At 40.3% G+C, this 15,996-nt stretch overlaps 1 protein-coding gene across 2 annotated transcripts in view; it reads left to right on the top strand.

Moving 5' to 3' along the window:
- The window catches only part of CACHD1 (cache domain containing 1), a 120,147-nt gene that overhangs the window by 74,997 nt on the left and 29,154 nt on the right, over window positions 1-15,996 (top strand). For both annotated transcript variants that reach the window (XM_028733195.2, XM_077928633.1), the window contains 8 exons: window positions 704-848; window positions 1,733-1,949; window positions 5,333-5,482; window positions 5,724-5,957; window positions 10,016-10,165; window positions 10,396-10,519; window positions 12,695-12,812; window positions 15,325-15,493. In XM_028733195.2, the coding sequence (XP_028589028.1) occupies window positions 704-848; window positions 1,733-1,949; window positions 5,333-5,482; window positions 5,724-5,957; window positions 10,016-10,165; window positions 10,396-10,519; window positions 12,695-12,812; window positions 15,325-15,493 (1,307 nt within the window). The remainder of the gene's footprint in view (window positions 1-703; window positions 849-1,732; window positions 1,950-5,332; window positions 5,483-5,723; window positions 5,958-10,015; window positions 10,166-10,395; window positions 10,520-12,694; window positions 12,813-15,324; window positions 15,494-15,996) is intronic.

Genomic DNA, 15,996 nt, shown 5'->3' with positions numbered 1-15,996 from the left:
AATTGGATACCTAAGGCTTACTCAGATAACCCAGTATAATTTTTCCTGTTGCATTCAAGAATTAGGCTTGCACACACTGTTTGTGTACCATTCACACAGTTGCACAGCAGACTCTCTGGGGAAGCTAATTCACTTTTAATGCTTGAAATCTTTATCATGGTTTGTCCTCTCAAAAGTCTCATCAGGTAAGGTCACTGTTATTCCAGTGTTTATAAATATTTGGAGAATTTTGCCCAAGGCTGCCAAACAAGTCAGCCGCTAAACTGGGATTTGCTCAACCAAAAATAAGCACATGAAAGAAGTAAAGATAGCATCCGTATCAGCTCTCAAAACATGTTCCAGTCATTGTCTAAGAGCTCTTTAATATGGTGCCTTTTGCAGTTCTTTGCACAGTGTGATGTAGTGGTTAGAATGTTGGGACTAGGACTTGGGAAACCAGGGTTCAAATCCTCAAAGTTCACTTAGGTGACCTTTGACCAGTCACTGCCTCTCAGCCTAACCTACCTCACAGGGTTGTTGTGCGGATTAAATGAGGAAAGGAAGAACCATGTACACCACCTTAAGAGCTCCTTGTGTGTGTGGGGGGGGGTAAATGCAATAAATAGATAAATATTTACAGTACCAAGGAGTGCCTTCCAATGAATTCTCCTTCAGTTTTGTTCAAAGCTTCTGTGCAGCTTCCTGACTTCTTTTTCAATTTCAGGCCTGTCTACGTCTCTACAGTTAGACCTCAGTCTAAACACATAGTTGTCATTGTGGACCACGGGGCTTCCGTTACAGAGACACAGCTCCAAATTGCTAAGGATGCATCCCAAGTTATTCTCAACTCAATAGATGAACATGATAAAGTGAGTTAACTCTTGCAAGATAAGTGACATGTTCTGGTTTTAAATATTCATTTTTGTTTGGGGGGGGGAGCCTCCAAGGCCCAGTGTGTCAGTACTGCACTTCCCCCAGTCATAGCTTTAGGCAGGCTTAGAGTGCCCCTAAAGCCTGGTGCTGGTGCACCCCAGTTTTCTAGCCTTGAAGAAATTTAGGATTTTTTTTCTCCATGTGATTCTTGGCTTCAAATGTGCTCTCATTATCTGAAGCCCAGCATTTTTGCAGAAGAAGAGGATGAGCATGGGGCAACTATTGTGCATATAATACTCTGCTTCTCAAGTGATCCGTGCAATGGAACAGGGATGTTCGCTGTGGTTTGCAAATTTGGGGACCTCAGCTGGCAATATATTGTGGAGGGATGGGGGTGGGGAGAGAGATGAGTCTTCAGTAAAACTTCCTTCTGTGGCTACTTCAAATGTGGTAGTTCCACACAGGTTATTCAGAAGACTCATAAACGTGATTTTGTTAGGACCCTAGCCCTTCCTGTTGTCTCATACTTGGCAATAACATCCCTTTCTCCTTCAAATCCTATGCTGGTGTAGCCCTAATGCCCATTACTGGTAGTCTAGAAGCTCGGCAGGTTTACGTATGGGCAGAAACTGCAAGGTTTACCTGTGAGCAGAGACTGTCATAATTCCTTCGCAAAACAAAGGCCAAAATCTCTCTCACACACAAGTCTAACCCTTTTCAGGTTTGACAGATTTATACCTCAAGTGTTCTTTTCTTAGACAATTGAATCTTAAACCCACATAGACTTTTCTGTTGGCTTATCATGGGGTGTGCTATAATACGGCACATAAAGAATTCTAAACGGTACGGTAATCCAATATATGTATTTCTCTCTCTTAAGATCTCTGTGTTAACCGTGGCAGACACAGTGAGAACCTGTTCCTTGGATCAGTGCTATAAGACATTTCTGTCTCCTGCCACCAGCGAGACAAAAAGGAAAATGTCCACCTTCGTTAGCAATATAAAGTCATCTGACAGCCCTACCCAGCATGCGGCAGGATTTCAAAAAGCGTTTCAGCTGATACGAAATACAAACAATAGCACAAAACTCCAAGCAAGTAAGTCTATTATTATGCAGTATTAATGGGGTTCCCCCCTTACTCTTGCATCTTTCTTTCTTGCATTTCCTTTTTGATTTTACTATCTCCTTTTAGCAGGGGTTATAGAGGGTTGTAACATTTTGAAGTACTAGTTTTTATTTTTATTTTACCTGAAACGACAGTGTTTGTTTTTAAATGAATGTGGTGCACGGCAGCCAAAAGAAGGTTTCATTGCATCTTTGTCTTTACCTCTGCCAATTTTTCTTTCCTCACATGCCTTAGTAACTGCAAGGCCACGTTAGCTAGATGTTCCGTACAGAATCATCTCATGGGGCAAATAAGGTGATTCTTTTGTGAATCCAACTAATGTCCGAACTGCTATAAGTGAGTTTTCTTCCACTGGTGCAGAATGGCCCAGATAATGAAATGTATGTAGTTCCAATTTGAAACTTAGCAAATTTGGGCTTCACCAGTATCTAGTCCTGAGGCCTAGGGTGTTATGTGCTGTAGGTAAGATAAAGGTAGCACACTGTCTGCCACAAGTCAAGTAACAAACCTCAGGCAAAGGGTTTTTTTCTGTATTCAAACAAAACAAAACATGCATTTCATTCCCAAGATAAATTTTAGTTTAGTAAAAACAAGGACTGAGAGTTTCATTTGTGCCAGTGCATACTCAGACTCTGTCCTGGTGTCTGTGCACAAAACCAGGCCTGAACATTGAAATAAGTGAAGAATGTGGGAGATTTTGCAGTCGAATACATGAAAATGCTCCTGAGCAGATGCAGGGTTTGCTACCATGGAGCCTCTGCAGAGCAGAAAGAAGAGCTTCATATTGGAAGGTGCCCTTTCCAGGCAGTCTTGACCCCAGACAGTTTACTGAAGGAATCGAGCACCATTTGTGTGCAACGGCTGCTGAAAAGCAAGCACCATGTACCGTTCCAGCTCCAACAGCATGTGCTGAGGGCAGTTGTACAACAACCAGTTAGATCTCTGCATGGGTTGCTTTTGAGGATGCCATCGCAGTCTAATCTGATAAAGTTGTTGTGGCCTGCTTGAAGCCCAGAATTCGTTACATCCTGATGGCAGCGTGTCTCTCACAAACCTTCTATCAAACATTTGCTGTCTACACAGTCCTGTATATACATAATAGTATACACGAGTAGACGATCCAGTTTGAAAAGGCGAAAAGTAAGATGGCAGGAATTCGAAACCTCCATCCTTATAGTTATAAGTGCTGAACAAGAGTATGTAGAGTACATAATACAGTCGTACCTCTGGATACGCATACCTCTGGTTGCATATCCTTCAGGTTACGCACGCGGCAAACCCAGAAGTATTTTTCCGGGTTTTGGCGCATGCGCAGAAGCTCTCTACCGTGCTGCATGCATGCGCAGAACAGGCACCTCTGGTTGCGAATTCCTCGGGATCCGACTGGCGCTCCAGAATGGATCCCATGCGCAACCGGAGGTACCACTTTAGTTACTGAAGCGTCAAACTCCCTAACTGGTGGGGTATAAAGTGTGAGCACAATACTTAGATCTATATAAAAGTCCTTGCAATTCAGACGGATAAAGACAAATTGGGCAGGTGGCACCCAATAATGAACATTATTTGGTTCTGTTTCAGTGTTCAGGGTTTCGACGCTGTTTTACAGTTTCAGCTTTATTTTCGTAGTTCGTTGTAATTTTTTCCTTGTCTCAAAAACACAGGCATGGTTTTTCTATTCCTGTGGGAAACCCTTTCCCCCCCAAAAACGGCTTCGTGTATCACTTTTGTTCTTTTCTAAAATAGGCACTGGAAGCATATGCTAGCCTTTAAAGCTGAGGTATTGTATACTGTGCACAAACAACAGAATGGAGGGGCCATACCACTCCATAATTTCAGAAATAGGACGTGCAAAATACTTCCATTTCCTTGTAAACAATCCTCTTGCTTGTTTTCATTTCCAGCAGAAAAAAAAATTATTATTCTGGTGTGTTGTGAGGTTTCTAACTTCCTGCTCCCCCAGCAGGCTCTGCATGCATGTCAAATAAGCCACACAGTATTTTTATTTATTTTTTTAAATGGAGATTTGAAATGCACATTACTGAGGCATATCTGGTTTGAGAGATAAGAATGATACTGAAAAGATGGGTGTTTGCATACCTCTCAGCTAGTCTCCAAAAGAGCAGTGGCCACCTCTAATTAATTTACATTCTTACAGTTCTTTCATTCCAGAGGGTTTCACAACACTTTCATAAATGATAAATCCTTACAAAGCTGTTACGGCAATTCAGTAACCTAGGATAAAAACAGAAAATAAGTGCCAATAGTCAGATGGAATACAGTCTGTTGACAATGGAAAATATATGGCCAAGGGTTTAAAAACACTGAGTACCTTGCACTGCAATTTGTTTAAGTATTTAATAGAAAAGTAAGATCCTAAAATTGTAAGGAAGAACTGTAGCTTGGGCTATAGAACTGCAAAATAAATTAGGGTACTGCTACGACCTCTTTAACAGTAGAAGAATGATGTTATGAACAAGTGAGTGGTGTCAATAATATTCCCCACACTCACTGTTTTCCAGGCACTGACTGGCCCACTGAATAATGCAGTTCTGTAAACTGCTGTCTGCCTGTTGATTTGGAAACAAACCTCAGTAATATTCTGCTACTGCTGGATGGCAAATTGCATTTTCTACTTCATCTGCCATTCTTCCAGTAGCCCAAGATGGTTGGGGATGCGGTTAGTTTGGAAGTGCTATGTTAAGAGTGATGATACAGAAAACCAGCTTTCATTTCTCCTTATATTTCCTACTTCCTTCATCCAAAAGGCCAAACTAGATGTGTGCTTTGTTTGTTATGCCTATTTGCCTAGTAAACATAGATGGGAGTCTGCTTTCTTTGGGGGGGGGGGGGGTGTCAAAATGTGTACCTTACGTGGCTATGCTCAGGTGCTTTCAGCCTCGTCCAGTTCCAATATTGAAAGGGGTGAAATAAGATCCTATGGGTTGGATCCAGTGTATTAACTCAGGTCCATTAATTTCATTTTGTCTACTCTGTATACAATCTTATATGTTGTTGCAAATTTAGGAATAAAATATTATAGTCTCCTGGCCAATATGCACGCATTGCCATCCCGTCCAAGATGTACACCACACACAACCAATCTTCCAAATGGCAAAATCATTGTTATTGTGTTTGGATTAAAGGTTTCTTTTATGTTAGATTCTGGCTTGAAAGCTCTGTAGGAGCAGTAGAGCTCCTTCTGCCCAGTCTACCCACTACCCATTATTGCAGTGGTGGTTTTTATATTTTCATTTACTGCAAAGAGTCTTGATGCTGGGAATCCAATGTTGCAGATACATAGCATAATGTAACATGTTTTCTAGTCTAACAAGCTCCCATCTTACATATCTCAGATACAGATATGGTCATAATTTACTTGTCGGCTGGAATAACGTCTAGGGATTCATCAGAAGATGGTAAAAAGACCACACTTCGTGTCATCAATGAAGAAAATGGTTTTCTTAACAACTCTGTAATGATCCTCACCTATGCTCTCATGAATGGTAAGAAGTTACCTTTTTAAAAAGAAATGAGAAATTAAACTTCTAAGGTTCTTTGGGCTTTGATATGGTCAATGGTCAGAGATGATAGGAACTGAAGTCCAACAACCCATTGTGTGGGTAATGAGATGCCTTTTCCACTATTTATAAAGATTTCCACATTTGTGCATATATGATGTTTCAGAATTGCTTAATAAGCTGGAGACTTTCGTCTTCTCATCTGACTGTAACATTTCTTTTGCAGAGGGAGTGACAGGTTTAAAAGAATTAGCATTTCTCCGAGATCTGGCGGAACAAAACTCGGCAAAATATGGAGTACCTGATCGAACTGCTTTACCCGTGATAAAAGGGAGCATGATGGTTCTGAACCAGCTGAGCAATTTGGAAACCACAGTTGGCCGGTTTTATACAAATCTCCCAAACCACATGGTTGATGAAGCAGTGTTCAGTTTGCCCTTCTCAGATGAAATGGGAGATGGTGAGTGCTTCAGGGACCTGAAAATGAAGATGCTTAAAAAAAATTAATGGAAAGGTTTACAATGACTTACGTGTCTAACAAACTTTGTAGGTGGCATTTTTACCTACAATGAAATTAGGAGGAGAGTTTCTGGAGGGTATTGTACTAAAAACCCTCCATCCACAGTACAAGAGGCTTATTTGGAAAATGAGGGCCAGTGTAGCATGATGTGCAAAGATGGTGATGCAGTAGGCTGTAAGTAGGTTTGCTTGTCCTAGTACACCATAGCAACAGTTAATGGCTTACTGTGCTTTGCCCCAGTGTAAACAAGAGCAGCAAACTGCAATCCCTGGCCTAGCCTTACATCCAAACCGGGAGTAGGGTTTGTTTTGCTCCAGACAAACCACAGTGTGAAACAAGTATTTATTCTTGGCTTACCAATCTTTTTACTTGAGTGAAACAAGCCACAATCTACGATCTGTACATAATGCTAAACTAGGGATTATGGTTTGTTGCTAGGGAAAGAGTGAAGCAGAAATGAGACTCCACATTTATGGTAAATTATTAGCCGTTGCCCACAATGACATGTGAACCGGGCCATTGTCAAGAATGGGTTCTCTTGTTTCAATTGCTGCATATTCCCAAAGGCCTAACAAAATTCTGATGGCTGCTTTTGTTGTAGAAAAGTTACATGAGGAGGAGGCAAACTTTCATTGGAAAAATGGCTTCCACTTTTGAATTGAGGCTCCCCCACCACCATTAGCTTTCTTTGTTCTCGAGTTCCAGATTCATGTTTGTAAGAGTAAATGCATGTCGGTAATCCATGGGGAAGAACATTGGCTTGTGGCATAGAAGGGACTTCAAGTAGCCACTTTGGTTGCTTCTTCACCAAAAATTTATCTGTGTGACATTTTATTTTATTATTTATTAAATTTATACACCACCCTTCATCTGAGCCAAGATAGTGCTGGGTGCTTAGATAAAAACAGAAGACAGAGCTGGATCTTGACCAGTGTCTGTGGTCAAGCTGGTGAGGTTAAAGCAGGCTGAAATTCAGGCCAGAAAAGATAGAGGTTATTTACATGCTTGGAGAAGGTGGTTAATTCCTATAATAGGTGGGGTGGCATTTTTTCTTCCAATCAGGTTGATTGCCTAGGGCTGCTGGGTAGACTGGTGTCAGCAGTGACCAGGAGCTATATTTGTCAACTCCATTTGCTACGTATGTGATGCTTTTTTTTTTTTTTTTGAAGAAAAAAGATCTTGTGATGCTGTTCCGCACGTCTGTGGATTGACTGCTGCAATATACAGTCATACCTCGAGTTGAATGCGCTTCGGGTTGAGCACGTTCAAGTTGAGCGCGTTATTTCCGGGTTTCGCCGCTCGCGCATGTGCAGATGCTCAAAATGACGTCACTCGCCTGCGCAATAGCGGCGAAATGCGACATGCGCAGACGCGCCGTCACGTCTTGCGTTCCATTCGGGATGCAAATGGGGCTCCGGAACGGATCCCTTTCGCATCCCGAGGTACTACTGTATGTCAATGTGGTGGCTGTCCTTGGAAATCTTAGTTTTATTTTATTTGTGATTAAAGCTTAACCTCATTTGGAATATTTGAGAAACCTAGCCATCATGCCTTATGAGGAAAATAGAAAACAAAACATAACAGTTCCACAAGGAGTAGAGCTGTAAGCATTTTATTTGGATCAAATTCTTTCTGCTGAGTACTTTTAGATGCTCTTAAAGCAAATTCTCTTTGCTGTATCACATGACAGATATCATAAAAGCCTCGATATATTAAGAAACCACCATTCAGATGAGGAAGTAGATGGTTCCTTCTACAATGTACAACAAAGGGATTCCAACTTGTAACAAAATTATTCTGTCATTGACTCTCCCACTTTTTGAGTTCTTAGGTAGTGTGTCAATTTCACCGTAACCGCAGGTTCCCAGTTTCCCCACCCATTCATTTATAGTCGATAGGATCTGTAAACACCATTTCCCAGCATATAGTAGCCTCAGTGCTGTAACCGTAAACAAGATTAAGTCCCTAGATCCCCACCTCCTTGGATTTTTTACATGCTTTAATGCTGCCCCCCCTCCCTGACATACGCATGTTGGGAGCAGGACCAGCATAACAGGGTTGCTCTATCCCACCCCCAGGCCTTTCCACCAGCTAGCTGAGCCACAATTGCTACTATCTCAACTGCTGCAGCAACAGTGGTGCTGGACCCCATTGGACCCTGGCGTTTGCCCCACGGTACTCAGCCCTGAAACAATATGCAGTACATAATTGGCACTTGAATTACACACAAGTGTCGTATATTATGGGCAAATAACAGCTGGTTTTCCAAAGCATGGAGATGTGCAGCAGCAATCTTGTTGAAATTAGGCAGGTCTTGAGTGTGGTCTGTTCCTGGATGAGAAACGGCCTGGGAACCCTGTGTTTGCTGCTTTGAACTCCCTGGAGAAAAGGCAGGATGTAAATAAATCCATAAATATAATTGTGTATTACTATTTCTTCTCTTTTCCTAAGCTCTTCTGACCCCACTTATATATAGTGCTATTTATTATTTGGGATTCTTGCTGAAATTATTTTGGGAAGTCCATCACCGATCTCCATGCTACCCTGGAGGGCAAAGGAAGGAATAGTTCACCAAACTTGCATAATTTTGTGCGACTATTCAAAGGAGCTAAATATGCATTTGCAATTCAAATCCCTTTTTTCTTTATTTTGGGACGGTGCTACTTGGCAGTATCCAGCTTTGAATTGAATTTACTGGACATGATTCGTCGAATTACCATAAAAACTAATCATGCCCATCTTTAAGTGTTTGAAAACATTCATGCATTTTTCTTTTATCCAGCTACACTGGGCATAAACATTGCTGCTTTCATGTTTAGAATTATAATGCTTTCTTTTACCCTGAACCTATTGATATGCATAATCACCAAATGTCTGCTTAAAGATGCCTGTGATTAAACAATATACAAATTGCTGAAATAATAAACAAGCAAACCACAAAAGTATATCGGAGCAGCATAGCTGGTCCACTTTATGCTTCCTAACAGTTGCAATTTAATTTTATTTTTTTCCTTCTGCCCCACCCAAAATAAAAAAAAATTGGCACATAGGTTACATCAATACTGCTGATAATATGATGAGTTAAATTCCTTTAGGAAAAATGCTATAGCATTTAGTCTGTTAATTGGTTCGATTAATTTATTTTAATCAATTAAAAAGGTGCCCCTATTAATCAGGCAATATATTGTTTTAATTAAGTAGATTAATTATTTCCAAGACAAAGTGTTGTTCTGTGCTTTGCCACACAGGATGGCTCTTGCTTTTCCTAAAACGAGATCTGCAGGCAACATCTAAACACAAAGAAAGGTGCTCCCTTTCAGAACAATTGTTGGTTCATGTACAGTTGTGTACTAATGTAACTGATTAATTAAATTCATATTATGGTGTTAGCCAACTTAGAGTTCTTTCCACCATCCAGTGGTCTCCTTCTTCCTCAAAAGACTCTGCCCCTTCTCCCTTGCTGCCTTGTACGCCTGGACTTGCCTACAGGAACACATGTGAGATGCCACCTTTTTGACTTCTGTCAAATCCTTCCTCAAAGACCACAGTTTTCGTGAAACCTTGAAACTCCCTAGTGGCCATACATAACATGGCTATAACTTAAGCCCAAGCATGTGAAACTGAAACAACTGTGTATAGCTTCCCTGCATATATTACTTTACAATGGCTTCTCAGTGAATTGTACTTCATTCCATAAAACCCCATACAACTGTCTGCTGGTGTTTTGCAGCATAGGTTCTCATGGGACCACAATGCTATCCTCACAATATTATTGCTGTAGGGATTCTGAACACTCACCTAGAGTGTCTTTTGCAATGGCTAATAGAAGCCGCCCTGCTCCCTCCGAAAGAGGTAATTTAGACTGTGCATAACTTCTTGGAAGTAAATCCCACTGCATGCAATAGATTGGGCCACAAATCACCTTTCTATCTCCATATATTGCTACTGGAGAGTTCCTTATTGCTAACCGTATGCGTGCTTTTTCTTGTTATCAATAGGTCTGATAATGACCGTAAGCAAACCTTGCTATTTTGGAAACCTGCTACTAGGAATTGTTGGAGTAGATGTTAATCTTGCCTATATTTTGGAAGATGTCACTTATTACCAAGATTCTTTGGCTTCCTACACATTCCTAATAGATAATAAAGGTAACTTCAAGGCAATCAAAATACTTCATGTTTTAGAGGTTGTCTTTTTGTTTTTGTCAGCTCATAAATAATTACCTATTGGCACTCCAAAATTCTGTTTTGGGTTTTTTTTAAAAGGAGATTGCAGTGTAGTGCTACATGTTTACTTTGGACATTTTTATATAGCATGTAATGTGTCCTGTATATGATGATAAACATGTGTGCCAACTCCTTTTTCTTTTCATTTTTAGGCTATACCCTTATGCACCCCTCCCTTACCAGACCCTACTTGCTTTCTGAACCACCGCTTCACACAGATATAATACATTATGAGAATATTCCAAAATTTGAGTTGGTTCGACAGAACATCCTTAGGTAAGACTTTGAATTAATGCTTCATACATCCTTGCTGCATGCATGCTTAAGCTTCAGTGGAAATTATGCTGTACTCAATGATTACAATTCAGCAGATGTGATTCACTTGTGGTCTTACTGGTGTTTTTAGTGGGCAGATTCTCCATACATCCAATAGGAAATCTCATGGTTTTGAACTGTGCTCATAGGTTCAGTTGCCATAGTTTAGTTTAAGGCTGCAATCCATTCTCTTCCTGCAAAAGTACCATTGAAATTAATGGGGGCAGCACACAATTCTGTGAGCTTGCTTACAGTTTCCCAACATTTCATTGGGAACACTGCTCAGGAGAATATTGGATTGTCCACAGGCTGTCATCCCAGAACCAAATGGTACTTTCTTCCATTTCTTCTGGGGATGTGTCTCACCGTTTTGAATACCTAATCACCAGATACTTATTCTGGATTTTATTTCCTGTTTTAAAATCCAGGTATTCTTGGGTAAGTTCACTGGGGTGACAAGGGACAGTCCTGTCCTTTGTTTACATGTTTGCAGAGTATTGTAACTTTTCTATCCTACTAGCTCTTATTTTAACAAAGTTAATTTGTATGCACAGTGGAACCTCAGTTCTTGAACATCTCCATTGACGAATGTTTCAGAACCCAAATGTCAAAAACCTGGAAGTAAATGCTTCCATTTTTGAACACGCCTTGGAAGCCAAACAGCTTCTGCTGCGTGTTTTTCAGTTTTCTCAATTGAATTTGCTGACAGCCCTTTGCGCCTGTTTTTGAATGTTTCGGAAGTCGAACTGTCTTCTGGAACGGATTGCATTCGAAAACCGAGGTTCCACTGTATCCTGATCTTGAAATCATGACTTGTAAGTCAATATAAACATCATTCCCATCCCCATTCAGCCATTAATAATTTTTACAGACTTCCTCCACCCTAATGGATTTAATGAAGTTGTATAGAGATGCCAAGAGTGGAAACATTGATTCTACTGGTGTGTCCCAATTGTAATGACAACAGATTTTTCAGCTACTTCAGTCTCTGTATTATTGCTGTTACATGTTTTCAAGGCTGCAGCTAGCCATTAATCTTTAAAGCTTACCTGTATTGTCTTTGTTATATAAACTTTAGTATACTCCACATATTTGACCACTCACAATTCAAATCGCTTTACTAAATAAGTCTTGACTCTAAAATAAATAAGTGTTACCCTTCTTAGGCTTATTTATCTTGTACTTATAAAACAGCATGGACAATAAACCTGAGGCTGCAAATATATAAACACAGAAATCGACTCTGTTGGTTTTGCTGTATGTCATCCTGCACTTTTAGTTCTGTGTTCTGCCACATAGGCTCATAAAGGAACTACATGGTTTAGAACAGACATGGAAACCATCAGTTACTTTGAGAGAAAAATGCTAGGCTATCAAAACACATCAACTTGCAAAGGACTGGACAGTGTTATACAGTCTTGCAAATAGCTTTTATACATTCATCTGCCCGCTGTTTGGTCTTCTCTTGCAGCTTCTTAATAACCTTTTCCCACTTCTATTCCCTACTCACAAAGTACCAGGGCACCATCCTTTCTGTCTGTCTGGACCCTTGTAGACTTCTGAACCAAATGCCCCTCCTGGCACTTTAAGCTTGAGAGAGGTGGCAACAATAAATCCCCAGCATTCTTTAGCTGGGAAAATTGACAGCACAGTGCTATCCACCACAGCCTGTCTAGATACTGGGAACACCCGGTGTGTAAGAAAATCACCATCCTTCAGGGTTGCCCTGTGCACTGATGCACAAAGACTGTTCCATAGTGCAAAGATTTCTAAGCAAAGCAAAGATTAATTTAGCAGCTAATAGGAAGTGTTGTCATTTGTCCTGTTGAGCATACAAGCAGCTAACTGTACCTCTGCGGCTAAACACAAACCAATGCCTCTGGTGATTTCATTCTGCTGGTGATATTATCACCGAGATCTCTCATCCAGAACCAGACTATCTGATCAGAGTGGTAATACCACAACCAGCAATGTTTTGGGTGGGGAACTGGTAATTATGATGTAGCAAAGCATTCCACTTCCATTTTAATTAAGAAAAAATTCCTTCTTTAAGCAATCTCATTTCAGAGTAAACAGAAGCACCAATGTTTTTCTCCCTGTTTAATAAGTGATGGATATTGTTTGTTTCCAACTTAGCCTCCCTCTAGGCAGTCAGCTTATTACTGTCCCGGTGAACTCCTCACTGTCTTGGCATGTAAACAAACTGCGAGAAATTGGGAAGGAAGCCTACAATGTGAGCTATGCTTGGAAGATGGTAAGTGACAGAGCACCCTTTAAAATATGCTAATGTATTGACACGGAAGGAGAATTTTAATTGCAGCAGAACAGGTATTCTTTTCTTAATATTTCCAAGAATTTTGAGTCTGTTGCATTGCCTCTGGGCTGCATGTTATCCGCATAGAAGCCTAGCTCTCAATGCTGAAGGATGTACCCTCAGTTAATTGTTATACCCTTAGTTATAGTCTTAGTAAATTGTTAAGCGCTATGTAAATACTACCATCAAAAGTTTAGGGGTGAAGTTTCCTTCCAACTTTCTGAAATTTATGCAGTACACTGTTGTGATGAAATATTTTGTGGGAGTTGGCATCGTTACATGACAAGTTAAAATTTTGAATATTTAAATTGACCCTCAGCTATGAAAATGCCATGCTCAGATCTAATATGATTTGGGAGTAGTCACATATGCCAGTCCTCCTCGTTGGCATGTATGTTAGTGCTGTGGTAAGAAGTATATGGGAACCAGTGTTCCTAATTCATCCCAACTATACTTCAAAGAAATTTCAGGAGCGGGAAGTTTAGACTTTTAAGAATATTGGATCATGTAGAACAGTGGTGGCAAGCTTACCAGTGCTTTACAAGGGCCCTGATTTGCTCCATGAGGCTGTTTACCACATGCCAACTTGTCCCACACTGGGGTCATATATGGCGCCATATGTGAAACAGTAAAGACATGGCCACCAAGAGACAATCTATTGTTCCTCAGCAAGTGAGTGAAGTTGTGTGTTTGCAGATGTAGTTTGGATTCAAACCATGCCTGCAAACCAACATTTTACCTTTGTGGACAGCTTTGTCGGTTTGTAGAAGGGGTGGGGAACCCTTTTTTATTTTGAATTGAAATGGTGACTGCAAACAGAAAAAGCGGAATCTACTGACAGCACCAAGTGCTGATAGTAAGGTCCTTTAAAGTTGTCACCTGACTACCTTCCAGCTTTACTAATCATCTTGTAAAGCGAGGCCTCAGGAAAGAACCTCTGACCTGCAAATCAGCATGCATTTCCCAGCTGTAAAACTGTATGAAATCAACTTTTTCCCCCATGGGTATGTTTGTACCTGCAAACAGTAGCCTCTCTAGCATACATTTGATCAGGTTATATAACAGGGTCTTAAAAAGCTGAGTCAGAAAGTTGAGTGCATGAAATGGATGGTTCAGAGCGGCTTCTCTTAGTGTATGCGTACAGGAACAATCTCAAGGCCATGGGTAGTGTGGAGATAATCATCCCAGGTGAACTCACCTCTAGTGTTTCAGTATAATGCTTCTTTCTGATGGTCCATGTCTGATGGAAGGCTGTCTGCTTCAAACCAATGGATTCACTAGGTGATGCAGCCGATCAGACTGCAAGCACCACATCCTTCTGTATGGGGAGGCTGGGCTGTTTCAATAGGAGAAATACATTTCAGATGCAGCCCAGCACAAGCACATCAACAACCAGGTTTTCTTCATTGTCCAGCAATATGTGTAGGTACCTCCATCTCAGATCTCAGACAATCTTAGCAAGCCATGATTTACTGTTATTGTGTTCACTGGGGCTTTGTCCCTAGTAAATATGTTTAAGCTTGCAGTCTCCAAAGCTGACTCTGAGAATTTTTTTAAGAGGTTATACATATTCATCATTTGGCACAGTGTTCTTCAATCTTGGGTCACCTAACATTGTTTGACTATCATCCCTGGCCATTATCTAAGATGGCTAAGTATTATGTATGTATGTCCCTTGATACTCTTTTTGCAATATTGAGAAATAATATTACCCAAGGACTACCTTGCATTTAGATTCTACTTTTCCTATGATTCAGTAGCATAGTAATCTTTAGAAAATGCATAAAATTAGAAAAACAATTATCTTATGAATATTATGTAATACAGTTAGCTGCAGTTTTGAAAACATTTCAAAGCATTTCAAGCAACACGATAGCAAGCAGTTAAGACAACAGAAGCAATATTTATTTGGTGTTTTGTGTCCTGTGCCTCTTCCAAGTTGCAGCACAGTCTTCCATGTTGCAGCACAGAGTAGCTTTGACAACTTGTCAGCCTCCATGGTGAGGACAAGAGAGAGAAAAATGGATTATATGCTCATACACAGTGTACAGAATTATCTTTTGGGGCAGATCTATAACTGCTGACTTCCTGGGGCTACCTTTGTGAACTCAGAGCTGTGTAGTTTTCCCTCAGTAGTTCACATCATTAAACTACTGAATTGTGCCTGTACTACTTCTTTGTCATAGCCATTCTGGGTTGTTGTTGTTGTTTTAAGAAACAAAAAATATTTAGATGCTGAGCAACTAACCTAAATAATTTTTTTGCATGTCTCAGTAGTTGCACATTTAGGAGTACTCTTCTAAATTGTTGTTATTAATTGCCTTCCACAAGGTGATGTGCTCTAATGATATAACTTGTCCAAATTTGATTTAATTTTAATGATTCTTATTTTATTTTAATACAAATGCTTTCCTTATTAACTTTGACGATCTTGTGGTTGTTTTTATTTTAGGTTCAAGATACATCATTCATTTTGTGTATTGTTGTGATACAGCCAGAAATACCTGTTAGACAACTTAAAAATCTCAACACCGTACCCAGTAGCAAGCTGCTTTACCATCGACTAGATCTCTTGGGCCAGCCCAATGCTTGCCTGCATTTCAAACAACTTGCAACCTTAGGTAAAGCGTTTATTTTCTGAAATCCATCCATTCACCAATCCATTGCTGTAAGCTAAAATAGTTATACTTTATCAAATCACCAGTCTGGAAAACCCGTTTGATCCTTATCCAATCGTTATTTATATAAATAGCATCTAAGATGTCCATTTCATGTGTTAGATAAGGAGAAGCTGAACTCTTGCAACTGTTTTCTTTCTGGAGATTGTATGTTCAATGAAAGATTTCAAAAGACCCATTTTCGGGTGTATGAAAATCCAAAGGAATTATTGGCTTTATGTCCCAAGTCCTGGGGACTAACCCCAGCCCACACAGAGCAGTGCAAAAGCCTCCAAAGGCTGATAGTTAAAACTCCAGGGAACTATGTGGTTCCATAGCACAGCTCAGGAGAACAAGGGCCCCAATCTCTGTGCTCATCTGACCAAGCTCTGGAGCATCCTCCTATTTAGCTGACATAAAGCTTAGAAGGGAAATCTCATCATGTTTTGCATGCAGAAGGTCTCAGG

Source organism: Podarcis muralis, chromosome 5 (genome assembly GCF_964188315.1).
Source record: "Podarcis muralis chromosome 5, rPodMur119.hap1.1, whole genome shotgun sequence".
Classification (NCBI taxonomy): Eukaryota; Metazoa; Chordata; class Lepidosauria; order Squamata; family Lacertidae; genus Podarcis; species Podarcis muralis.
The sequence above is the reverse complement of the archived record's forward strand: the minus strand, read 5'-3'. Positions and strand labels throughout refer to the sequence as shown.